This window comes from Felis catus, chromosome E1 (assembly GCF_018350175.1).
Source record: "Felis catus isolate Fca126 chromosome E1, F.catus_Fca126_mat1.0, whole genome shotgun sequence".
Taxonomy (NCBI): Eukaryota; Metazoa; Chordata; class Mammalia; order Carnivora; family Felidae; genus Felis; species Felis catus.
In genome coordinates this window covers 9,269,282-9,295,531 of record NC_058381.1, presented here as the reverse complement: position 1 = coordinate 9,295,531, position 26,250 = coordinate 9,269,282, and the positions used below count along the sequence as shown (strand labels likewise).

Below are 26,250 nucleotides of genomic sequence, written 5' to 3'. Positions count from 1 at the left end.
GGCTGACAGCTCAGAGCCTGGAGCTTACTTCCCATTCTGTGTCTCCCTCTCTCTCTGCCCCTCCCCCATTCATGCTGGCTCTCTCTTCCTCTCAAAAATAAAGAAACATAATAAAAAAATTAAAAAAAAAACTATATATTTTAGTTGAACAAAAAATACATAATATTGACATCTGAAAAGAACATATGTAACACATACGTGAGTTATGCACGGCATCATGATAAAATGAATGTTCAAGTGAACTAGAATCCATTTCTTTTGTTCCATCTCCACTATTACTTTAATCAAAGTTATCATCTCTGCTCATACCATTGTAACAACCTCTTAACTGATCGCCTGATTTAATGCCCTCAAGTTCAGTCTCCGCAGAGTTACTTCCTAAAATCCTTGATTAAAGTCTGTCAATGCCTTCACACTCACTGATTAAAATCCAAACTCATTATCGTCACCTACAAAGCCCTGGATGGGCAAGCTGTTGCCTAGCTCTGATACCAGCCTCCCTCTCACAGCAGCCTCCTTTCGAGTTCTAGAACACATTTCATTCTCTTCTGTGTCAGGTCCTTTGTCTGGAACCCTTCTCCTTTCCTCTTCCTTTGGCCGGTTGTTTCTGAATCTTCAAGGCTCAGCTTAAAAGCCCCTCTTCAGAAGCCTTCTGACCACACTCTCTGAGGGAGGTACCCTCATCCCCATCCCAGTCACTCTTTCATATCTCATATCTCACCCAGTTTATCTCATAACTGAAGGTTGTTATATCTGCTATTTAACTTGTTTTTATTTATATACTTGTCAACTTCTTAAAATATGATCTTCATGACGGCAGGGACCTGGTCCATCTTACTCATTGTTGTAGACCTAGCACCTACCCCAGTACGCAGGAAAGAGATGTCTGATAAATATCAATTAAATATATGAATAAATACTGTATTTAATTCTCAACTGATACCTAGTTTATATTTTCAATTAGTTAAGAAACTGGAGGAGAACAGGAGGGTTCCCCCAAAGTTTTGGCAGACTTGCAGGTTCACCAGCAAGTTAAATAATGAGTAAATGGGTTTAGCTTAAAAGAAATCACGGTGGGGCATCTGGTTGGCTCCGTCAGTTAAGCATGAGACTCTTGGTTTCAGCTCAGGTCATGATCTCACGGTCTGTGGGATCTAGTCCTTGTGTCAGGCTCTGTGCTGACAGTGCCTGCTTGGGATTCTCTCTCCCTCATTCTCTGCCCCTCCCCGACTCGTTTTTTTTCCTCTCTCTCTCTCCCAAAATAAATAAACTTTAAAAAAATCAGCAGAGGGGTGTCAATGGCTTAGTGGGTTAAATGTCTGAATTTGGCTCAGGTCATGATCTCACGGTTCGTGGGTTTGAGCCCCACATGGGGCTCTCTGCTATCAGCTCAGAGCTTGAAGCCTGTTTTGGATTCTGTGTCTCCTTCTCTCTCTGCCCTTCCCCCACTTGTGTTTTCTCTCTCTCAAAAATAAATAAATAAACATTAAAATCAGGGGTGACCCTTAACAAAGCATTTTTAGTAAGATTAATGAAGGAAGAAAGGTCAGATAATAGTTAAACAAATGAGAAAAATGTAAAGTTAACTGAGAGGATAGAACTGAAAGGGAGGTTTCATGCATGTTTGAGTGAAGGAATAATTATGAAAATCATGTCCTCAAGACAGCAACATAGGATGGGACAGGAACCAAAAGTAGAGAACAGAGAGAGAGGCAAAAAGAGAGAGCAGGCAAGGTGGGGGAGAGATGATACTCCTCCAAGTATTTCAGATGTTCTGCTCCAGCCATAACCTACTAACTTGCAATAAATCCAATCCTCCTGGTTCTTTTGAACTCACCTGGGTAGGGGGTTCTTGCAATTTCCCTCACTACCACCCACGGTCCTTTGCCATCCTCCAGGTGAGATATCATGTCTGGTTTGGAAACTGCAAGCCCTTGTTAGAGAAGAATGAATAGGATTTGACTGTGTTTAGGAGTAGGAACTATTGCCAAACTCAGTCTCAGCTCTTAATCTTCTGTGCAGAGTGGCTATTATGGTAAGTTCTAGAGACGGACTGTCCAATACACTTTTCGGTACTCTCAGGTGGCTATTTAAATTTGAATTAGTTAAAACTATGTAAAATTTAAAATTCAGTTCTTCAGTTGTACTAGCCAGATTTCAAGCTGTTAGTAGCTTCAAGTGGCTAGTGTGTCCATATTGGAGAGCACAGATACAGAACATTGCCATCACAGCAGAACATTCTATTGTACACTGGAGTTATAGAGAATTACAAACATTATCTCAAAGGAGTTCAACACGATGATCCCAGGTTTTCTGGGATAATAGAACATGGGAGTAATCTGAGTTTAGGAAGAAAATGAATGCATTTGTGTCTTTCTTTCTGGAGGTACTGATAACTATAGCCCTCATTTATAAACGTGATCAGAAAAAACTTTAGTCCTAAATCTGGGGACTGTCAACAATCTCCAAGACTCCAACGAAATGTGTATTTCTTACTTTACAATGGGCAGACCCCTTAGTTAAGCACAAGGGATGGCATGGCTCTCAGCAACATCCCCCCAATATAAGAGTTTCATGCCTAAGCTCTAACCCCAAATTCATTTAAGTACTTTAAAGGTTCTCTATCTTCAGCAAACCCGGTCAAATAAACCCGGTCAGTAAACGAACAAAGAAGTTATTCTTACCCAGGGAGACAAGATTCCTGTAATTCTCTAGCATCACGTCCTTGTGCAGGTTCCTCTGGGAAAGGTCCATCAACCTCCACTCTTCTAATGAGAAGTCTATAGCCACATCTTTAAATGTCACAGAATCCTAAAATAAATATACTACGATCACCTGGGGACTATATAATAAGACCTGTTGGGCAGAATAACACATACAAAACTGGAGGAAACTTCCGGAACTCATGGCCACTAAATGACCACTGAAGTCAACCAGTTCAGCCCTTAAAGGATGAATCTCTCCAGTGACAAGAACTTAAAACCACAAGAGGAGTTTTACTCCTCCTGTGAAAATGTTCTTTTCACACTAATTCAAATCTGGCTTTCTCTAACTCTGAAATATTGGTCTTACTACATTATCTGGAATCAAACAGCATGGTTTCCTCCTTCTCTAGAAAGTCTTAATATTGATAACAGCTAGTAGTTTCTACCCAAATAATCTTTTCTCCCTCAAAACCCTGGCTTATCTACAGGTATCTACAATATCAGCTCTTTTTCAGTTCCAAATCTATAGAATATGGCTTCATAAAAGATGCAGTTTATCAATCAGATTGCAGATACAGAAATTGTAAGCTCTCACTTTGAGCATGAAAATGGAGAGGACTGGAATAGAGGCTAGACTCTTTTGAATATTTCTTGTTTTTTTACATTTTACTTTTGAACCATGTAAATGTATTATTATAAAAGAAAAATCTTCAATTTAAAAAGTCATTCCTAAAAATTAAAAGTAAAATGCAACCAGTTTGAAGTATATGCATTCATCAAAGAGAAATTATTTTAAGTAACTTTAAAACATAGCAATTTTTCTGTTCATCCTTTGTGAGATATACCCCAAGAAGAAAAAGAACTGCAAAAACTGTATGTTTTCAATAAATAGCCTGATTGTTGGTGGTAATGATGAAAATGGTATTTTGTAACTGCTATGTGTGTAGTGTTTGATAAAACAAATTATTACGTTGCTGTCATTGAGAAGAGATAAATTTGGCAGGGGAGAAAGAAGATATAAATGTAATACTGATGAGATTATACAGTAATTCCATAGATCCAAGTTTGAATTGGAAGTATCAGTATAAACTCATGAATTATTTTATTTTTTAGGAAAGAAAAATATTTTTCCTAGCTTCATCCACTGAAAAGTCCTAAAAATAAAAACAATAGCTAATAAAGTAACATTATGCAAGCTAGACTTTACCTCCCACTAAAAGGAATCAGGGCCTGGAACTTTCTGTGATACCAAAATGCAAACAAGCTATCAAACACTTCTTGAAGAGTCTCCCCCTAGCTAATAATGGGACAATTTGAACATCAGTAAGAATAATAAATTACAATGGGTTTCAAAAATATACCTTTAAGCTCATGATTTCATAATAATACTATAAAAATACTCATTGATCATTTTTGGAGGATGCCTTGAAACTGGCAAATAAAGAGAAAGAATTAACCTTTTGTCCTTTTCCCATGTAAAATATTATAATTTTTATGGTTATCAAGTGTGATCACATTGTTGATGAGGAGAGATTTCTCTTTATGGAAGGATTCCAGCTAATACATGAAAAGAAATAAAAAAATTAGAATATCATCATTTTGTAACCTTTAACGAATTAAAGGGTCATCAGTGGCTGCTAATATATCAAAGAGGCCTCTCGACCAGGCATAGGTGCCTTCTGGTAGTATACACCAGATACATGAAATACTATTGTCAAAAACATTTTTAAAAGAGTCAAACTGGAATCTGATAAAGCCTCTAGATCTAACTAACAATACAGGGAACAGGTGAACATGTTAAATATCCCCACGGAGACACAATAAATAAAATCCAAATTGTGTGAAATTCTAAATCAATGCTGTCCAAAGAAGTATACTGCAAGTCACATATGTAATGTAAGGTTTTCTAGTAGCCCCGTTAGGAAGAAAACAAGTGAGGGGCGTCTGGGTGGCTCAGCTGGTTAAGTGTCTGACTTTTGGTTTCAGCTCAGGTCACGATCTCACAGTTTGTGAGTTCAAACCATGCACTGGGGACTCTCTCTCTCTCCCTCTCTCTGCCCCTCCCCTGCTCATGCTCTCTCTTTCTCTCTCTCAGAATAAAGTAAATAACATAAAAGAAAAAAGTGAAATTATTTTAAATAATATATTCAGACTAGTGCACATATAATTTCAATGTGCAATCAATGTAAAAATTATTAATGAGATTCTATCTTTTGTATTAAGTCTTTGAAGTGACGTGCATCTTAAATTGACAGCATATCTCAGTTTGGATTAGTTACATTTCATGTGCTCAAAAGCCACATGTGGCTAGTGGCTACTATATTGGACAACACAGTTCTAAAGTAGAAATAACGTGGTTTTTCAATGAATTATTACAAGGGGGAAAAAGGGGGGGGGGACCTCTAGCCTAAAAGTGACCTAAGAGACGACATTAAGTAATCATAACATGTGAATCAATTGGGGAAACAAATACCAACTCCACATTTGATATTAAGGCTTTCTGCTGATTTTTTAGCTGTAACCATGATAGTATATGTAACATTAAAACACATCTTTTATAGATATATAATGAGATATTTATAGATAAATTATATAATGTCTTGTATATGCTTCAAAATAATTAGTGAAAGAGGGTAAGATTACAAATGAAACATGATTATTATCCATGGTCCAATAATTATTGGGAGGCAGGCAACAGGTGCAAATGGATTCATGTATATGTATAGTGCATAATATTTGTCAGGTACTGATCTAATAAGGGCTTGTTACATAATGACTGAATCCTCACAATAAGGAAGGTGCTAATAAGAAAAGTGAGGCATGAACTAATATAACACTGTATGTTAACTCTACTGGAATTTAAATTAAGAACTTAATAAAAAAATTAAATATATACCTTAGGGAACTAGAAAAGGAAGAGTGAACTAATTTTTTTTTTTTAAAGGGACACTTCACCAAGGTAATGACCCTCCTATTCATTTTTTTAATGTTTCTTCATTTTTGAGAGAGAGAGAGAGAGAGAGAGAGAGAAGCAGAGCATGAGCAGGGGAAGGACAGAGAGAGAGGGAGACACAGAATCCAAAGCAGGCTCCAGGCTCCGAGCTGTAAGCACAGAGCCCGATGTGGGGCTCAAACCCACAAACCGTGAGATCATGACCCACGTTGGTGCTCAACCAACTGAGCCACCCAGGTGCCCCAAACTAAATTTTTTTTTAAAGCAGAAGGAAATAATAAATATTAGAATCGAGATAAACCAAACAGAGAATAGAAAAATAGAGAAAATCAACTAATGCAAAAGTCAGTTCTTTGAAAAGATAACAATTACAAAGCCCTTAGGTAGACTAAGAAAAAAGAGAAGACTCAAATTACTAAAATCAGGAATGAAAAAGGAGACATTACTACTGACCTTACAGAAATAAAAGGATTATAAAAGAATATACTATGAACAACTGTATGCCAACAAATTAGAAAAATCTAGATAAAATGGGCAGATTCCTAGGAAGACACAAACTACCAAAAGTGACTCAAGAAGACATAGAAAATATGAAAATTATAATTAAACTTCCCACGAATAAACACCCAGGTTCAAGTGGCTTCAGTGAATTCCACCAGACATTTCAAGAAGAATTAACACCAATCTTTCACTAACTCTTCCAAAAAACACAAGGAAACATTCTCAACTCATTCTGTAAGGCCAGTATTACCAAAATAAGACAAATGTAGAATTTAAGGAAGAGCGAGACAGAATTAATTCAGTCTGATTCAGTTTGAAAACAGCAACAAAGAAAACATAATATATGCCATAGCCAAATGGGATTTATCCCACGTGTACAGAGTTCATTTAATATCTTAAAGTCAATCAAGGCAATACACTATATTAATAGAATAAAGAAAACCCATACAATGATGTTAATAGACCCAACAAAGTATGTGACAAAACCCAACAAACTAGAAATAGAAGCAAACTTTGTCAACATGATAGAGACCATCTATGAAAACCCAAATCAAACATCATACTTAATAGTGAATGGCCATATGCATTCCCTCTGTGATCATAAACCTCACAAAGATGTCCCCTCTCCTCACTTCTATTCAACATTATACTATAAGTTTTAGCAAGAAAAACTAGAGAAAAAAAAGGAATATCAGATTGGAAAGGAAGAAGTAAATTTCTATTTGGAAATGACATAATCTCCACTTACAGATGGTATTATGTTGCATATAGAAAACCCAACAAAAATCCACACACATGCCCATGCAAAAACAAAAACAAAAACTAAAACCCTTCTAGAACTAAATAAAGTAGTTCAGCAAGGTTCAGGACACAAGATCAATATACGTAAGTCAACCATTTCTATACACTAGCAATGAATATTCCAAAAAAGAAATTAAGAAAAAAATCCATTTAAAATAGCAAAAAGAATAAAACACTTAGGAATGAATTTAACAAAAGATATGCAAGACACATACACTGAAAATTACAAAACATCACTGAAAGAAACTGAAGAATAACTAAATAAATGGGAAAATATTCCATATTCTTATTATAAAACTTAATATTAAGACTTTAGTATTTCCCAAATTGATCAACAGATTCAATACGCGTGCTATGAAAATTCTTTTTTTTTTTAATTAAAAAAAATTTTTTTAATGCTTATTTATTTTTGAGACACAGACAGCAAGTGGGGAGGGGCAGAGAGAGAGGGAGACACACAATCTGAAGGAGGTTCCAGGCTATGAGCTGTCAGCACAGAGCCTGATGCGGGGCTCGAACCCATGGACCATCAGTTCATGACCTAAGCTCAGGTCGGACGTCCAACTGATGAAGCTACCCAGGCGCCCCTGAAAATTCTATTTGCACCTTTTGCAGATATGGAAATGTTAAAAATTATCACTGAAAAACTGGTTTTACTAGAATTAAAGTTAAATAAAACTAAGTTAAATAAAACTAAGTTCAGTACTTATCAACAGGATGTAGAATTTAAGAAAAAGCCACACAGAATTACTCTTCTGTCAGGGATTTCCTGTCAGAAGAACAAAAATAAACCATATGAATTATTCACCAGGTCAAAAATAATGGCACTTTCCTACAGTTCATGACTCAAAGTCTGAAACTATTAATATTTTTACCTTAAAAATTTTAAGTCTAAACTATCATATGTTAAAGGACAATTTTAAGGATGATTGGCCCAGTACTAAATTAAAAAAAAAAAAAAAAAAACCTATGTAAAAATTTTGTGTACGACTGAGTGTCAGAATGTATTTTCTCCTAAAAGCAAAAAGAAAAGCCCAGTTTTACACAAAACATTCTTAGAATAAAACCAACTTTCAAAGTATAATTTAAAAAAACTTCAAAATGTAATTCTAAAAAAAAAAGGAGCTGAACTTCTACACAATTAAAAAAAACCCACAATTATCTATAAGAGAGGAGAGGAGGCAAGAATGGGAAAAAGACTGTCTCTTCAAAAAAAATGGTGTTGGGAAAACTGGACAGCTACATATAAAAGGATGAAACTGGACCACTTTCTTATACCATACACAAAAATAAAGAAAAACTGAATTAAAGACCTAAATGTAAGATCTGAAACCATAAAACATAAGGCTTAGCAACAGTTTTCTGGATCTGTCTCCTGAGGCAAGAGAAACCAAAGCAAAAATAAACAACTGGGACTACACGAAACTAAAAGTGCTTGCATAGCCAAAGAAACCATCAACACAAAAAGGCAGCCTGCTGAGGGGCCCTGGCTGGTTAGGTTAGTGGAGCTTGTAACTCTTGACTTCAGATCGTGAGTTCAAGCCCCAGATTGGGCATAGAGTTTACCTGAAAAAATTAAAAAAAGAAAAAAGGCAACCAAATGAATGGGAGAAGGTATCTGCAAATGATTTATCTGATAAGGGGTTAATATCCAAAATATAAAAAGAATTCACACAACTCAATAATAAAAAAACAAATAATCTAATTAAAAAGGGCAGGTGACCTGAATGAACATTTTCCCAAAGAGAACATGTGAATGGTCAACAAAAAAAATGCAAATCAAAATCACAATGAGATACAGCTGTCAAAGTGGCTTTAAGATAAAAAAGACAAGAAATAATAAGAATTGGCAAGGGTGTGGAGAAAAGGAGTCACTTGTGTATACTGTTGGTGGGAATGCTAGCTGGTGTAGCTGCTATGGAAAACAGTGTGGAGGTTCCTCAAAAAATTCAAACTAGAATTACTATATGATCCAGTAATTCCACCGCTGAGTTGTTGCCCAAAGAAAATAAAAACACTCATTCAAAAAGATAAATGCACCCCTATAATTATTATAGCATTATTTACAATAGCTAAGATATAGAAGCAACACAAGTGTCTACTGATAGATAAATGGATAAAGGAGATGTGGTATGTACACACGTACGTACACACACACACACACACACACACACACACACACACTGAACTACTACTCAGCCATAAGAAAGAAAAAAACAAAAACAAAACCTTGTCATTCCTGACAACATTGATGGACCTAGAGGTTATTATGCTAAGTGAAATAAATCAAAGATAAATATATGATTTCACTTATAAGTGGAATCTAAAAAAGAAAACAAAAGAAAAACAGAAACAGACTCCTAAATACAGAGAACAAAATGGTGGTTGTTGGGGGGGGTGTGAGAGGATGGGTGAAATAGGTGAAGGGGATTAAGAGGTACAAAATTCCAGTTATAAAATAAACGACAGAGATGAAAAGTATAGCACAGAGAGTATAGTCGATAACATTGTAATAACTTTGTATGGTAACAGACAGTAACTATGCTTATTGCCATGAGCACGGTGTGATGTACAGAGTTATCCAATCACTATGCTGTACAACTGAAACTAATATAATACTGTATGTCAACTATACTTCAAAAAAATTTTTTTTTTAAATTTAACCCCTGTAATTCTAAAAGTACTGTCAACACATGCCAAAGATTTACTTAAGTCATTAATGAGAGATCAGCTGCCTGACAAACCTGGTTCAAAGGAGACACAAAAACAGCTGTCTACTGATTGCAGAAAAAAGAATGCTGGAATAAGACCACAAAATTAGTTAGAAACCTGGTGAATGTCCTGCAAGGACAATAAAACCATAAATTTGGGGGTTATTTTTTCTCCAAGGTAAAATAACTTGCAAATTTTCAATGTTCTGGATATTAACCAACAGTAACTAGTACATCAAACAACGTAACTCTCCAGGCTATGTCAGGTGACCCTTACACAGGCTGGTTAGACAATGGCTTAATGCGACACTGAAAGGGCATACATTTACCTTTTGCCTTATTTCTAAGTTTTAGATAACTTTTCTTAACAGATTTCATACATTTCTGACTTTGGTATTTTCTGGAAAAATCAGCTGAATTCTATACTCATGAATAAGAACGTCAGCTTAACAATATAATGAAATAAAAAACCTAAAGCAATTTAAACACACCTTAAATATCTCCACTGATGTTCATGTATTCTTGATATTTTTAATGGTGTTGAGTCTCACGATGAAAGCAAGAATCAGAGCATGGGATATAGGATACTTTATCATCAGTAGTTACAATGTGACCTGCCACATTGGCTGCCACCAAGGGAAATGAAATCCGTCAAACTGATGCGGCCAGCCCTGGGGTTACTACAGCTATCAAGCAAGATGATATTCACTGCAAACTTGCAAGGCACTAGGAACATTAAGAACCAGGCACAGTAAAAGAGGCACTTTATTCCCGTCATGTAACATGTTAGGCATTACCTTTTCCAATTCTGGCTCTTCAGCCTGAAGGCGAAGGTCTTCATCTGGCTTGGAAACTTCAGGATTCTGAAGGGATACAGGATACGATCACTCAGTGATAGGCTGCTGATGACTCAGCAGAGCCTCAAATACCAACGGTCCACTGTGGATGTGGCATACATGGGATGATCCCTTTTATTGTTTGATTTAGGGCTGAAATTAACAGGGTGGCCCCTTTTATTGGTTAATTTAGCGCTGAAATTACCATCCCATAGTAACATCCAATCATCTTCTTCAACTTTGTTTGAGACAATGACAAACACAAGACTGAGAAAGATACAACCGCATAGTTTTTAAAGGAGGCTTCAAAAAAGAACCTATTGTAACAAAAAAATAGATTTATAGTAAGAGGCCTTCAGATCCTACATAATTTTCCCTTTTCATATAGAGTTGAAATGTATTTCTCAGAAAGTATCTATCTTGATTAAGAATAGTATTGGGGCGCCTGGGTGGCGCAGTCGGTTAAGCGTCCGACTTCAGCCAGGTCACGATCTCGCGGTCCGTGAGTTCGAGCCCCACGTCGGGCTCTGGGCTGATGGCTCGGAGCCTGGAGCCTGTTTCCGATTCTGTGTCTCCCTCTCTCTCTGCCCCTCCCCCATTCATGCTCTGTCTCTCTCTGTCCCAAAAATAAATAAAAAAAAAACGTTGGAAAAAAAATTAAAAAAAAAAAAAGAATAGTATTCAAAACCTACTAACACTACGTATTTTGTACAGTTGAAAATCATTTCAGTGTTGTGGGGGGTCAGGGGGAACGTCAGGTAGCATTTCAGGGACTTCTCACTACATTATTTTCTTAACCTTATAAGCTGTATCCCTACGAGGGCCTGATTTTATAAATGAGATAGTATTTTACTACCTCTTTCGATTAGTACTTATGATTTTAGGTTTTGTGTGTGCCATTTAAAAAAACTATGGATGGGGCGCCTGGGTGGCGCAGTCAGTTAAGCGTCCGACTTCAGCCAGGTCCCGATCTCGCGGTCCGTGAGTTCGAGCCCCGCGTCGGGCTCTGGGCTGATGGCTCAGAGCCTGGAGCCTGTTTCCGATTCTGTGTCTCCCTCTCTCTCTGCCCCTCCCCCGTTCATGCTCTGTCTCTCTCTGTCCCAAAAATAAATAAACGTTGAAAAAAAAAATTAAAAAAACTATGGATAATAAAACTACTGAAAGTCCATTGAGAAAAACTGTTATCTTATTTCTCCCTTCCAAGTTCTTACCTAAAAAATAAAAACATTCAGCTTCCAGAAAATTAATGATGTGAACATCAACCTCTGGTAATTAGGGATGGGTCTGACCATGTCAATACTAGACAAATACTTCAGATATGCTGATCAAGTGTAACATTTTGGTTTTTACTTATCTTTTCAAGGGTATGTTTTAAGGACTGTTTACACGTTATACATCCTGGCTATACAGAGTGAAAGGTCACTACTATAGGTTACCGCAGATCACAACTAGACAAATTGTATTTGTTGGTATTACCTTTCTTCGGAATCTATTTCAAAAAGTCACTGCTAAGACACAGCTTGTACCTCACTGACACCCACCTCAAACATACACACATACATATATATACTTAAATGTCTTCAGGGAAACATTAAAAGATTCAGCTTAAATATCTGATTTCCAGTACTATCTTCCATACTTTCCAGATGGAATCACTAGCTCACCCCACTGTTCTCTTGCCCTTAAACTCCCTTCTCACCTGAAGTACCCTTATAAATACTTTACGACAACTTAAATCCCACTTGTGAGTACTACCTAAGTCTAACTGTCCTCATGAGCTTTCTGTGACCAGTTTTGTCCATACTAATGCCCATTTCTTTTCTTACATAGCACTCATCATGTTTATCATACAGCTAAGCATCATTAGCAAAATTCCTAGCAACAGATGCAGGAACTATCATTCACCTAAACAAATTATGTAACTATTTCTTTTGTAGGCCTTACCTCAATGAGACTGTAAGCACCCTACAGCCAAGCTCTGTGTCTTAAACATCTTCTTTCTCTCCATGTCATCTATTAAGCTTGGTCACTTCTTAATGGGTAGAAAAGAGGAGATCACTGAGAGTGGGCACAAGGGGAACGGTCCCTCTTAATTCAGAGGGTGTGGGTGTGTCTGTGTGTACATACTTTCCCAAAATTTCCTAAGCAATATTTCCAATTTAAAATATTCGATTCTTTTACCCCACAAATAACTGAAATTTCCTGGGAACAATACAAATTTAACATCAAAAGTAAATTTCCTAGACTGTTTATAAAAAAATAGCAAAGTATTTTTTGAAAGATCATGTGTCTTGATATTTGGTTCCATATGTAAAGTGAAACTTCTTACAGATTACAAGCTTCACTATGATAAACCCAATTTTCATGGGGGAAAACATCTGATTCAGTTACCGGAAGGGGTCTGGGTGAGATACAGAAGTCACAGAATTCAGGAAAAATAGACATGCTCTTAAACCAAGATGCAGGTCAGGACTAGAGAAAACCCCAACTTACCAGAGGTCCAACAGAAAAAACCACAGCAGCCATAATCTCTTCCTCTGTGTTCCCCTCTCTGCCGAGAGTGGGGTCCTGCAAAGACATGGCTGAGAAAGAGAAATAAGCAATGAAAATCAATCCTGCCTTGGAAATCTCAGAATTACCTCATTGGAATCCTGACATTACAAGGAAGCATGACTAAAGGACACAAGATTAACCCCCAAGATCAGTGAGAAAAAAAAGATCCTTGCTCCTGGATATTGTGACATTTTAATACCATTAAACGTAGTCACAACTAGTAGGCCAGACATTGTACAAGGATCTTTTAAAATACAAGTGGGATTCATTTCTGGGCTGCAGGGCTGGTTCAATATTCTCAAATCAATCAATGTGATACAGCACATTAACAGAAGAAAGGATAAAAACCATATGATCCTGTCAATAGATGCAGGAAAAGCATTTGACAAAATACAGCATCCTTTCTTAATAAAAACCCTCAAGAAAGTCAGGAAAGAAGGAACATACCTTAACATCGCAAAAGCCATATATGAAAGACCCACAGCTAATATCATCCTTAATGGGGAAAAACTAAGAGCTTTCCCCCTGAGATCACGAACACGAACACGAGAGGAATGTCCGCTTTCGCCACTTTTGTTTAACATAGCGTTGGAAGTCCTAGCCTCAGCAATCAGACAACAAAATGAAATAAAAGGCATCCAGATTGGCAAAGGAGTTAAACTTTCACTTTTTGCAGATGACATGATATTCTTCATGCAAAACCCGAAAGACTCCACCCCAAAACTGCTAGAACTAATACATGAATTCAGCAAAGTCACAAGATAGAAAATCGATGTACAGAAATCAAGTTGCATTTCTATTTGCCAATAATGAAGCAACAGAAAGAGATATCAAGGAACTGATCTCATTTACAATTGCACCAAGAACCATAAAATACTCAGGAATAAACCTAACCAAAGACGTAAAAGATCTGTACACTGAAAACTACAGAAAGCTTATGCAAGAAACTGAAGACACAAAGAAATGGGAAAACATTCCATGGTCATGGATTAGAAGAACAAATATTGTTAAAATGTTGACACTACCCAAAGCAATCTACACATTCAATGCAATCCCAATCAAAATAGCACCAACATTCTTCTCAGAGCTAGAACAAACAATCCTAAAATATGTATGAAACCACAGAAGACCCCAAATAGCCAAAGTAATGTTGAAAAAGAAAACTAAAGCTGGAGGCATCACAATCCTGGCTGGACCTTAGCCTGTACTACAAAGGTGAAATCATCAAGACAGTATGGTATTTGGCACAAAAACAGACACATGGAAAAGAACAGACCAATGGAATAGAACAGAGAACCCAGAATTGGACCCACAAATGTATGGCCAACTAATCTTCGACAAAGCATGAAAGAGTATCCAATAGAAAAAAAGTGTCTCTTTAGCAAATGGTGCTGGGAGAACTGGACAGCAACATGCAGAAGAATGAAACTGGACCACTTTCTTAAAATTCAAAATGGATGAAAGACCTAAATGCGAGCCAAGAAACCATCAAAATCCTAGAAAACAGGCAACAATCTCTTTGCCCTCAGCCGCAGCAACTTCTTACTTGACACATCTCCAAAGGTAAGGGAAATAAAAGCAAAATTGAACTACTGGGACCTCATCAAGAGAAAAAGCTTCTGCAGAGCAAAGGAAACAATCAACAAAATTAAAGGCAACCAACGGAGTGGGAGAAGATATCTGTAAATGACATATCAGATAAAGGGTTAGTATCCAAAATCTATGAAGACTTACCAAACTCAACACCCGAAAAACAAATAATCCAGTGAAGAAATGGGCAAAAGACATGAATAGACACTTCTAAAAAGAAGACATCCAAATGGCCAACTGACACGTGAAAAAATGCTCAACATCACTCGTCATCAGGGAAATGCAAATCAAAATCACATTAAGATACCACCTCACACTAATGAGAGTGGCTAAAATTAAAACCTTAGGAAACAACAGACATTGATGAGGATGTGGAGATAGGGGAACCCTCTTGCATTATTGGTGGGAATGCAAACTAGTGCAGCCATTCTGGGAAACAGCATGCAGGTTCCTCAAAAAATTAAAAATAGAATTACCCTACAACCCAGCAATGCACTACTAGGAATTTATCCAAAGGATACAGGAGTGATGATTCATAGGGCCACATGTATCCCAGTGTTTATAGCAGCACTATCAACAATAACCAAATTATGGAAAGAGACCACATGTCCATCAACTGATGAATGTATGAAGATGTGGTGTATATATGTATACACACATACATACAATAGAATACTACTTGGCAACAAAAAAGAATGAAATCTTGCCATTTGAAACAATGTGGATGAAACTGGAGGGTATTATGCTAAATGAAATAAGTCAGAGAAAGACAGATATCATATGTTTTCACTCATAGGAGGAGGTTGAGAAACTTAACAGAAGATCATGGGAGAAGGGAAGGAAAAAATAGCTACAAACAGAGAGGGACGTAAACCATAAGAGACTCTTAAATACAGAGAACAACCTGAGGGTTGATGGGGGTTGGGGACCCAGGAGGTGGGGAAAATGGGTGATTGAGGAGGGCATTTTTTGGGATGAGCACTGGGTATTGTAGGTAAATGATGAATCATGGAAATCTACTCCCAAAGCCAAGAGCATGCTGTATACACTGTATGTTAGCTAACTTGACAATAAAAAAAATAATAATAAAATATCTTTTCTTTAAAAAAATATTTATTTACTTTTTATTGAGTAAACTCTACCCCCAACATTGGGCTTGAACTCAATGACCCCGAGATCAAGAGTTGCATGCTGTACTGAGCCAGCCAGGTTCCCCTAAAAATACCTTTTTGTTCGAACTTCACATCAACCCAATGGTAATTATATTTCCACTCCACTGTGAAGAACATGAGGCTTAGAAAAACTACACAATTTACCTGAGGCCATATATGACCTCAAATCAGTTAATTCCAATGCTCACACCTTTTCCACTAAATCAATTTGCTGCGTGATGTGAAAAAAAAAAAATTCAATCTTCCTTTGCCACAATCATCGACTCATCTAAAAATGAACCACTTTGGGGCACCTGGGTGGCTCAATCAGCCTAAGTGTCCAACACTTGATTTCAGCTCAGGTCATAATCTTGTGGCTCATGAGTTTGAGCCCTGTATCAAGCTCTGCACTGATGGCACAGAGCCTGCTTGGGACTCTCTCTCTTCCTCTCTCTCTGCCCCTCAGCCGTTTGCTCTCTTTGTCTCTCTTGAAATGAATAGATACACTTAAAAATTTTTTTAAAAAGAATATGCATCCAAGAGGTTTGTATTCACAAGCGTAGTCTGAAGAACAGCAGTATGAACATTACTGGGGAGGTTGTGAAAGATACAAAATCTGAGGTTCAACTACAGAACCTACTGAATCAGAATGAGCTTTTTCATGAGATCCCTAGTTGATTCATATGCCACACATGAAAGCTGAAGGCAATATGGATCTAAAAAAGATCATGCCAACAAATTAGACAAGCTAGAAGAAACAAGTAATTTCCTAAAACATGTGATCTACTAAGACAGAATCGTGAAGACTGAGAAAATCTGACGGCCGATTACTAGTAAGGAGATGGAATCAATAATAAAAAATCTCCCCCAAAAAACAAAGTCCAGGACTAGGTAGGTTCATTGCTGAATTCTATCAAACATTTAAGAAGAATTAATACCAACTGTTCTCAAACTCTTTGAAAAAACAGAGGAAAGAATACTTCCAAACTGATTTTACAAGGCTAGCGTTACCTGGATTCCAAATCCAGGCAAGGACACAAGAAAAGAAAATTAGAGGTCAATAACCCTGTTGAACACAGATGCAAAATTCCTCAACAAAACAGTAGCAAACTCAATTCAACAATATAGCAAAAGGATCATACACAATGACCAACTGGGATTTATTCCAGTGATGCAAGGATGGTTCAATATTTGCAAGGCAATCAATGTGATACACCACATTAACAAAATGAAGAATAAAAATCGTATGATCATCTCAACAGACGCAGAAAAAGCATTTGGCAAAATTCAACATCTGTTATGATAAAAACTGTCAACAAAGGGGGTATAGAGACGACAAAATGCAACATAATAGAGGCAATATATGACAAGCCCACAGCTAACACACTTAATGGTGAAATGATAAAACTTTTTCTAAGATCAGGAACAGAGCAAGACAAGGATATTCATTGTCATCATTTATACTCAGCATGACACTGGAAGTCTTGGCTAGAGAAATTAGGCAAGAAAAAGATATAAAAAGCATCCAAATTGGAAAAGAACTGTCACTATTTGCAGATGGCATAATATTATATATAGAAAGTCCTAAAGACTCTCCCAAAAAACTGTTGAATAAACAAATCCAGTAAATTTTCAGGACACAAAATCAACTTATAAAAATCAGCTGTTTCTACACACTAACAATGAACGGTAAGAAAGAGAAATTAAGTAAAGGGGCGCCTGGGTGGCGCAGTCGGTTAAGCGTCTGACTTCAGCCAGGTCACAATCTCGCGGTCTGTGAGTTCGAGCCCCGCGTCAGGCTCTGGGCTGATGGCTCAGAGCCTGGAGCCTGTTTCCGATTCTGTGTCTCCCTCTCTCTCTGCCCCTCCCCCGTTCATGCTCTGTCTCTCTCTGTCCCAAAAATAAATAAACGTTGAAAAAAAAAATAAAAAAAAAAAAAAGAAATTAAGTAAATAATCCCATTTACAATTGTATCAAAAAAGAATAAAATACCTAGGAATAAATTTAACCAAGGAGGTGAAAAATCTATACATAAGATTTAACCATAAGACACTAAATGGAAAAATACTCTGTGCTCGTGCATTGGAAGAACCAATATTGTTAAAATGTTCATACTACCCAAAGAAATTTACAGATTTAATGCAATCCCTATAAAAATACCAACATTTTTCACAAAACTAGAAATAATACCTAAAATTTCCTTAAATGTTTCTCAAAAATAGTACTGCATTTTCCCAACACACACACACACACACACACACACACACACACACACACACTCACTCACTCACAATAGTACTACATTTCCCAGCAATTTCACTTCTGGGCATTTACATACAGGAAACAAAAACACTAATTCAAAAAGATATCCACACCTATGGGTTCACTGTAGCATTAATTACAAAAGCCAAGGAATGGAAGTGTTTGTTGACAGATGAATGGATAATGTGAGACACAGATATAGGACTATTATTCATCCATAAAAAAAGAAGGAAATCTTGCCATTTGTGAAAACATGGATGCACCAAGAGAGCATTATGCTAGGTGAAACAAGTCAGACAGATGTAAACAAGTATGACCTCACTCTTATGTGGAATATAACAAAACAAAACAAAACCTAAACTTGAACTCATAGGTTCAGAAAACAGATTGGTGGTTGCCAGAGGCAGGGATCAACAGTGGCAAGAAGGTGGTCAAAAGCTATAAACTTCCACTTATAAAATAAGTAAGTCCTGGAGATGTAATATATATAATGGTGACTAAAGTTCATAATAATACTGTATTGTATATCTTAAGTTGATAAGAGAGTAAATCTTAAAAGTTCTCATCACAAGAAAAGAATTTGTAACTAGGTGTGGTGATGGACGTTAACTAGATTTGTGGTGATCACTTTGCAATATATACACATATTGAACCACGCTGTATGGCATGTTGTATGCCTGAAACTAATATAATATGTCAATTATATCTCAATTAAAAAATGAAGTAATAAGTATATTTGTGGGGGCGCCTGGGTGGCGCAGTCGGTTAAGCGTCCGACTTCAGCCAGGTCACGATCTCGCGGTCTGTGAGTTCGAGCCCCGCGTCGGGCTCTGGGCTGATGGCTCGGAGCCTGGAGCCTGTTTCCGATTCTGTGTCTCCCTCTCTCTCTGCCCCTCCCCCGTTCATGCTCTGTCTCTCTCTGTCCCAAAAATAAATAAACGTTGAAAAAAAAAATTTAAAAAAAAAAGAAAAAAAAATTAAAAAAAAAAGAAAAAAAAAAGGAAAAATAAGTATATTTTTGGATTAAAAAAAAAACGAAAGAAAGCTCTCACTACAAATACACACACACACTAAAACAGATCATTATGTCAGGATACATTCCAAAATATTCAAGCCACAATTCACAACAACAACAAAAAGAAAATGAAGACATCTAAATTTGGGACTGGCAGTGCAATTTAAACACACTGGTATGACAACATATAATAGCATTCATCCAAGTTGGTGGAAAGAAGAAGAATAGCACACATACAGAATATAATAAAAAGAAAAAGAAGCAATGAATATGGTTAACAGAGAAAGGCCACAGGTTTATGATGAGACAGAAAGGTACAAATAATAAAAAGTAAGAGAATACTTATCTACAAATATGACTTAGCTGACCGGTAGCGAATCAAAAAAACAAATATATGCAACCTGATGGCTAGATATATGACTATCCACTAAGCCAGTAGAGACACCTAGGCACCGTTTCCCTTCCCGGCCCCCTTCTTAAATGAGGATGTGACCTTGCTGATGCTGAGTCTGGTTCAAGAACCAGGTGTGCCTGATAAATGAGATTTCCTTACACCCAATGGTACAGATTGTTAATATAAATTCATCCAACACGGTAATAGCAGTTTCATGTATAAAAAAGGGCAGTGACATACCAAGTTCTGAAACCCTACTTTGTGCAAAATGTGTTACCAGCAGTTGCATGGACCCTCAGTTAGGGACTCTGTTATGATTAATAAGCATGTTCAGTGTCCTCCTGTCCTGAATGAACACCTTACTTCACATAAGATTGAGGAGCTTTGGCTTAATAAACAGCAGAACGTTATTAACCTAATCTTAAAGTTTGTGCCAATCAGCTCATCCAAAATGATACTTGCAATAATTAACCAGTATCTTCTGAAAAACAAGAACTGTATAAAGCATGGCTGTTATAAATTCTAGAGATGAAATTAAAATAAATATGGAGTATACTGGAACATATTCAAAAGTTATTTTCAAGTATTCAAGGAGCATTTGCTAATATTAATCATATACTGCAAAGACTACTGACAATAAAGAAAATCTCAATCAAAAACAAGAAACTGAATACATGACATTCTCTAACCATGATGTGGTAGAATTACAAACATAAGTCTGAAGAGAGGAAGGGAAAAACTCAATCACCAGGGAATGAAAATAAAATAAACCCTCCTGAATACCTATTAAGTCTAAGAAAGAACTTTAATTGCCAATGAATTAGAAAGTGAGAGAATAGATTAAAAACTCATTGATTCCTGCCAAAACTTTAAAAAAATAAAATTTATATCCCTAAAGACATTCAACTAACATTAAAAAATGTTTTTAATGTTTATTTATATTTTGACAGGGAGAGAGAGACAGAGACAGAGAAAGCACGAGCAGGGGAGGGGCAGAGAGATGGAGACAGAATCTGAAGGAGGCTCCAGGCTCCACACTGTCAGCACAGAGCCCAACGTGGGGCTCGAACTCATGAACCTTGGGATCATGACCTGAGCTGAAGTTGGATGCTTAACTGACTGAGTGACCCAGGTGCCCCACAACTAACATGTTTTTAAAGAATAAAAATATTAAACATCCAACTAAATAAGAAAAATAATTTACAAGCAAACCATAAGGAAGAAATAATAAGGAAACTAATAAATTAGAAAACAAAACAGCTGAGAATGGAAGGAGGTGATTCTCTAAATAATGAACATATAAGCCACTGGCTAAAGAAGAAAAAATACCAATAAACCAAAAATAGAAACAACAAAGGGGCTATAACATATAAATCATCTTAAAATTGTAGGTCAATAAAAATAAAATTTTCCAAAGAACAAGTTTTGTTAAAAAATATTCTAAGACTGACTCAAGCAGCAGAAAACTTAGGCAGGCCAATGCAGTAGCGACTGCTAATTGCCTTTCAACATCCAGTCTCCCCTTCTCCTTGACAAAGGTTTGAAATCTCAGCTGGCCACAAGGCCACCCAACTACACACATTTCCCAGCCACCTTGCAGGCAGATGTGCCCAGGTCAGTAAATTATAACAAACGGGATTTGAATAAAAGGGTTGATATCACATTTTTTTTTTAAAGGAGTTTTAGTTTATCTTTTTAAAGTTTACTTATTTATCTTGAGAGAGAGAGAGCATACCTGTGTCAGCAGGAGAGGGGCAGAGGGAGAAGGAGAGCGAGAATCCCAAGCAGGCTCTGCACTACCAGCATGGAGCCCAGCAAGGAGCCCAACGTGGACCCCAACGCGGAACACAATGAAGGGCTCGAACACCCGAACTGTGAGATCATGACTTGAGCCGAAATCAAGAGTCTGACGCTTAACCAAATGAGCCACCCAAGTGCCCCCAGGTGACATCACATCTTTACCAGGGAGCTGTCTGTCCTCCAGTTCTTTGTTCCCTACCCCCCCACCCCCTGCAAAAGGCTTGCAATGCAACAGTATGAAAGTGAGCCAGCTTCTACCATAGGAAAGACAACAGCCCCTAGGAGGTGCTGAAGCAAAAAGAGGAATGGAACCTGGGTTTCTAGATGACCTAATGCCATAGAGCTGCCTACCCCTACCCACCCTTATCACTGCCAGTCACCTGAAAACTCAGACTTTTATGAGAAAGAAATAGTCTTTCTTGGGGTGCCTGGGTGGCTCAGTCAGTTGAACATCTTACTCTTGATGTAACAAAAAAAATTTTTTTTAACATTTATTATTAAGAGACAGACACAGAGCGTGAGCAGGGGAGGGGTAGAGAGAGGAGACATAGAATCTGAAGCAGGCTCTAGGCTATGAGCTGTCAGCACAGAGCCCGACGTGGGGTTCAAACTCACAAACTGTGAGATCATGACCTGAGCCGACGTCGATCACCTGACCAACTGAGCCACCCAGGCGCCCCTGACTCTTGATTTTTATAGTTAAGTCTCAGAGTTAATAAAAGTGCTTTTCCCATACTTCAGTGTTTCTCTACCTTATTTTAGGTCATGGGTTCCTTTGCAAATCTAATGAAAATGATTTTTTCCCCAGAAAACTCCTACATATAATTAGAAAACTCCCACATCTTAAATCTGAGGATGCAAAAAGCTCATTAAAAAGGAAATTCTGGGGGCACCTGGGTGGCTCAGTTGGTTGAGCATCTGACTCTTGATTTCAGTTCAGGTCATGATCTCAAGATTCGCAGGACTGAGCCCCGAATAAGGCTCTGTGCTCCCAGTGCCTGGGATTCTTGCTCTCCCTCTCTGCCCCTCCCCTGCTCATGCTCTCTCTCAAAGTAAGAAAAGAAAAAAAAGGAAATTCTGGGATGCCTGGCTGGTTCAGTCGGTAGAGTGTGTGACTCTTGATCACAGGGTCGAGAGTTCAAGCCCCACCTTGGGTGGAGAGATCACTGAAAAAAAATCTTAAAAAAAAAAAAAAAAGGAAATTCCTCAGCTCCATCCAAGATCTGATCACCATCTCTAGGTATGAGACACAGAAATCTACACTGTCAACAAGCACCTCAAACATTTACCTTGATAAATATTGTTCTAAAGTAAACTAATTCCTCACCCCAAATTAAATACTCTTCTTTTTAAAAATTTTTTTCAACGTTTGTTTGTTTTTTATTTACAGACAAAGGGGCGCCTGGGTGGCGCAGTCAGTTAAGCGTCCGACTTCAGGCAGGTCACGATCTCACGGTCCATGAGTTCGAGCCCCGCGTCAGGCTCTGGGCTGATGGCTCAGAGCCTGGAGCCTGTTTCCGATTCTGTGTCTCCCTCTCTCTCTGCCCCTCCCCCGTTCATGCTCTGTCTCTCTCTGTCCCAAAAATAAATAAACGTTGAAAAAAAAAAAAAACTTAAAAAAAAAAAAGAAAAAAAAATAGAGACACAGCATGAGTGGGGAGGGGCAGAGCGAGAGAGAGGGAGACACAGAATTCCAAGCAGGCTCCAGGCTTTGAGTTGTCAGCACAGAGCCCGATGCAGGCCTCTGCGGGGCTCAAATTCACGAATAGTGAGATCATGACCCGAGCCTGAAGTGGGATGCAAAACCGACTGAGCCACCCAGGCATCCCATAGATTTTTAAAGATTAATGAACTCCTCCTTGGCAATATGCCATATAGATAATGCTAGTCAAATACGTTTAATACCAAACCGGGCAATAAGCATCTGTTTAAATTTTATAATCAGAATAGCCAACGCTATTTAATCGAGATCAGCTTGATCTCTATTGTGTAAAAAAGAACGCAGAGAAAAAGACAGCAAGTCAACAAACGGAAGTCCACTGTGACCTCGGAGACCTGGGCCTGTGATGTTTCCACTCCTACTTTTCTACACTTTCCAAGTTGACAATAAGAAGTATTTACACATACGTAGGAGTTTGGTGTAGTAATAAAGTTCCAGAGTGGCTGTCCACCTCCCCCCAGGTTCTAACCTTGGTTTAGCTACTGTAGAAATGTGTCCATTGGCAAAATCATTTGAGCACACGTTATTAGCGAATGAGGCTTACCGCACTGTTTCTCCTTTCACCTCTGCCATTATGCAGAAGATATCTAATCCAGGCCGACATTTCTCCATAGTCATAATCGCCTGGATATTTTTTTCCGGATAGTGTCCCTGTCTGTCTTCCCCAGCACTGCGGAAGTATCAAAGACTTGAAAAATGTCACTCGCTGTGGGTCCTCAGCTAGCTTTGTTATTTTAAGATAACGAAGGGGTCCATGTTCTTGTTGAGAACTTCAGCGCCACGGACCAATCCAGCACTTCCCAGCCAAAGCAATAATGCCATTATCAGGTCTGGGAGAGACAGGTGATTTGAAAGTGATTCCGTGAAATGCCATAAAATGAGACGGGGCGGGGGGAGGGGGGGCAGCTGCCTCGGTTACCGAAAGGACAGGAGTTCATCCACCTGTCAGGCCATCAGGTGTGAAATCGCTCCGTCCCTGCGGGTTCAGAAGCCAGGACGGAGACTGTCCTTCCTCCAGCCTCGCCCTTTTTCCCTAAGTGCCCATCCGGGGTCCCCCCACTTCCTCCATCAAAGGCGCGGGACTGGGAAGAGGCGGAAAGTCAGGTCAGAGGCCAGCAGGCCCTAGTCGAACCCTACTAAGCCTACGGCCGCGCCCCGTGCTCCCCAACCCCAGCGCCGCGCCCGCCGCCGAGGGCACCGCCAGCCCCGGAGCCAAGCCTGGGGGAGACCGCGCCGACAGCCCGGCAGGAGGCCCAGCCCCAGTCGCCTCTCGGGTGGGCGTGTCGGCTCAGGGACAGGGGCTCTGGAGGGAACGGCCCCGCCCCGGACGCCGCCAGGAGCCCAGCGCCGAGGGAGGGGCGGCGGGGAACCGGGGCCCGGCGCCCGGGGCAACGAGTACCTGGCTGCCGAACTGAGGACAACTGAGGGCACTCGCAGAGCAGGGCGGGAACGCTTCCAGCAATGGCGCCGGCTTGGCGGGGCCGGCCGCCAGGCAAGACAATGCGCCTGCGCGGTCGGGGCGCCAGAACTCCAGCGCCCAGAATCCTCAGCGCCAGAGCTTTTTTTTTTTTTTTTCCTTTTTCCCCCCTCCCCCTTTTCCCTCTTGTCTGCGTTTAAGCGGGAATGGGCTGTGTTTGTCGACAATTTGGGTGACCTAAAAAAATCCAATCAAATCGAACAAACTTGTATTGAGAGGCCGCGACTACCTGTCAAGCGCTACCATCAGGTACGAGCGACGCAAAAAAGAATGACGCCAGCTCTTGCCACTGACCATTTCAGTGTGGCTGAAGGCCTAGTCATTGATAGAAGATACGGGCCTTTTGGAAATTAGCGAAAACCTCGGATGCCGGTGGAGTTGGTGAGCGCGTGTGCACCCTTGTGCTTGTCTTTCAAGTTCTTGACTGAAGAATCGATGATGCCTTCCTTATAATCTCTGGCTCTTTGAACTAGAGCTTCCTTCCTCAGCGCATCCAAATCGTAATAGTAAAATAATAAAAACAAAAGTTTAATATTGAGATTGATATTAATTTATATAGACATTTATTTTTCTAAGTTTTTATATTGAGGTTATTATATCTTAGATTATAATATATCTATTATAAGGCGTGTTTTCCTTTGCCTCAATTCCGTGGTGTTAATACTCGGAGGCCATATTTTCTATAGTGAAACAGACTCCATTGGGGCTGTAGAGCAGTTTCCCTCAATGACACCGTTTCCTTCCTAACCTGCCCCTACGCTCTGTGACTTGGAGTCTCTGCTGCTTTGTGTGTGAGGCCCACCAGGGTGAGCCCCTGCCTATGGGGATCTGCAGGGAAATATAAATCTCCCTGAAGCAACCCTGTAAAGGGGGGCTCTTGGGATCGCAAAGAGCCAATGGATACCTTTGGAGGAAATATGACATAACCCAGGGACTCTTGAACTGTGAAAGGAAAAAAATATAAGCGGGAGATCAAACTACTAGAGATAATAAATATGAAGCTGAAATGAAAAAAAAAATTGGATGAAGAGCAGATTCGACACTGCAAAAGAATCACGCATTCAAAAGCATAAAAATAGAAACTGCCCAGAATGAAACACAGAGAGAAAATAGAGAATGAATGGAGCACCGGAGAGTTATAGTGTAATTAGAATCCTAGAAGGAAAGGAGAGAGTGAGGGATGACTGAATATGTTTGTTTCCCCCCTTTTTTAAATTTAAATTTTAGTTAGAATAATGACTAGAAACTTTCAAAGTTTGATGAAAATTATAACCCCACACATCCAAGAAGCTCAGTGAAATTCAAAGATGTGAAAAAATCACACCAAGGCACATCATAATCAAATTGTTACAAACCACTAATAAAGGAAAATCTTAAAAACAGAGGAGAAAAGGTCTGTATTTACTGGGTTCTAAGATCATTACTTTTCACCAGGAAAAAAAAAGAAAAAGAAAAGGAAGAAAGAAAAAAAGCAAGCAAGCCAGAGGACAAGGGAGCACTTTTAAAATACTGAAAGAAAGAAGAGGGGTACCTGGGTGGCTCAGTCCATTAAGCTTCTGACTGTGGTTCATGAGTTTGAGCCCTGGGTCAGGCTTGGTGCTGATAGCCTAGAGCCTGGAGCCTGCTTCAGATTCTGTGTCTCTCCCTCTCTCTGCCTCTCCCCAACTCGTTCTCTCTCTCTCTCTCAAAAATAAATAAAAACATTAAAAAAAAGGAAAAAGAAAAAAAAAAAAAAACCCTATCAGCCCAGAAATTTATACCCATTAAAATAGTGTTATATA

The 26,250-nt window shown here is 38.7% G+C and overlaps 1 protein-coding gene across 8 annotated transcripts in view; it reads right to left on the bottom strand.

The window, feature by feature from the left end:
- ZNF624 (zinc finger protein 624) overlaps nucleotides 1-24,570 on the bottom strand; it is a 38,394-nt gene extending 13,824 nt beyond the window's left edge. Inside the window, exons 1-7 of one of the 8 annotated variants that reach the window (XM_045044257.1) lie at nucleotides 24,392-24,454; nucleotides 13,001-13,089; nucleotides 12,452-12,539; nucleotides 10,713-10,824; nucleotides 10,469-10,534; nucleotides 2,685-2,811; nucleotides 1,838-1,933 (exon numbers count right to left, since the gene is read on the bottom strand). In XM_045044257.1, the coding sequence (XP_044900192.1) occupies nucleotides 1,838-1,933; nucleotides 2,685-2,811; nucleotides 10,469-10,534; nucleotides 10,713-10,736 (313 nt within the window). In that variant the 5' untranslated portion in view covers nucleotides 10,737-10,824; nucleotides 12,452-12,539; nucleotides 13,001-13,089; nucleotides 24,392-24,454. The other 7 variants (XM_045044256.1, XM_045044258.1, XM_045044255.1 and 4 more) reach the window with 7 other exon arrangements.
- Between the last annotated feature and the right edge of the window lie 1,680 nt (nucleotides 24,571-26,250).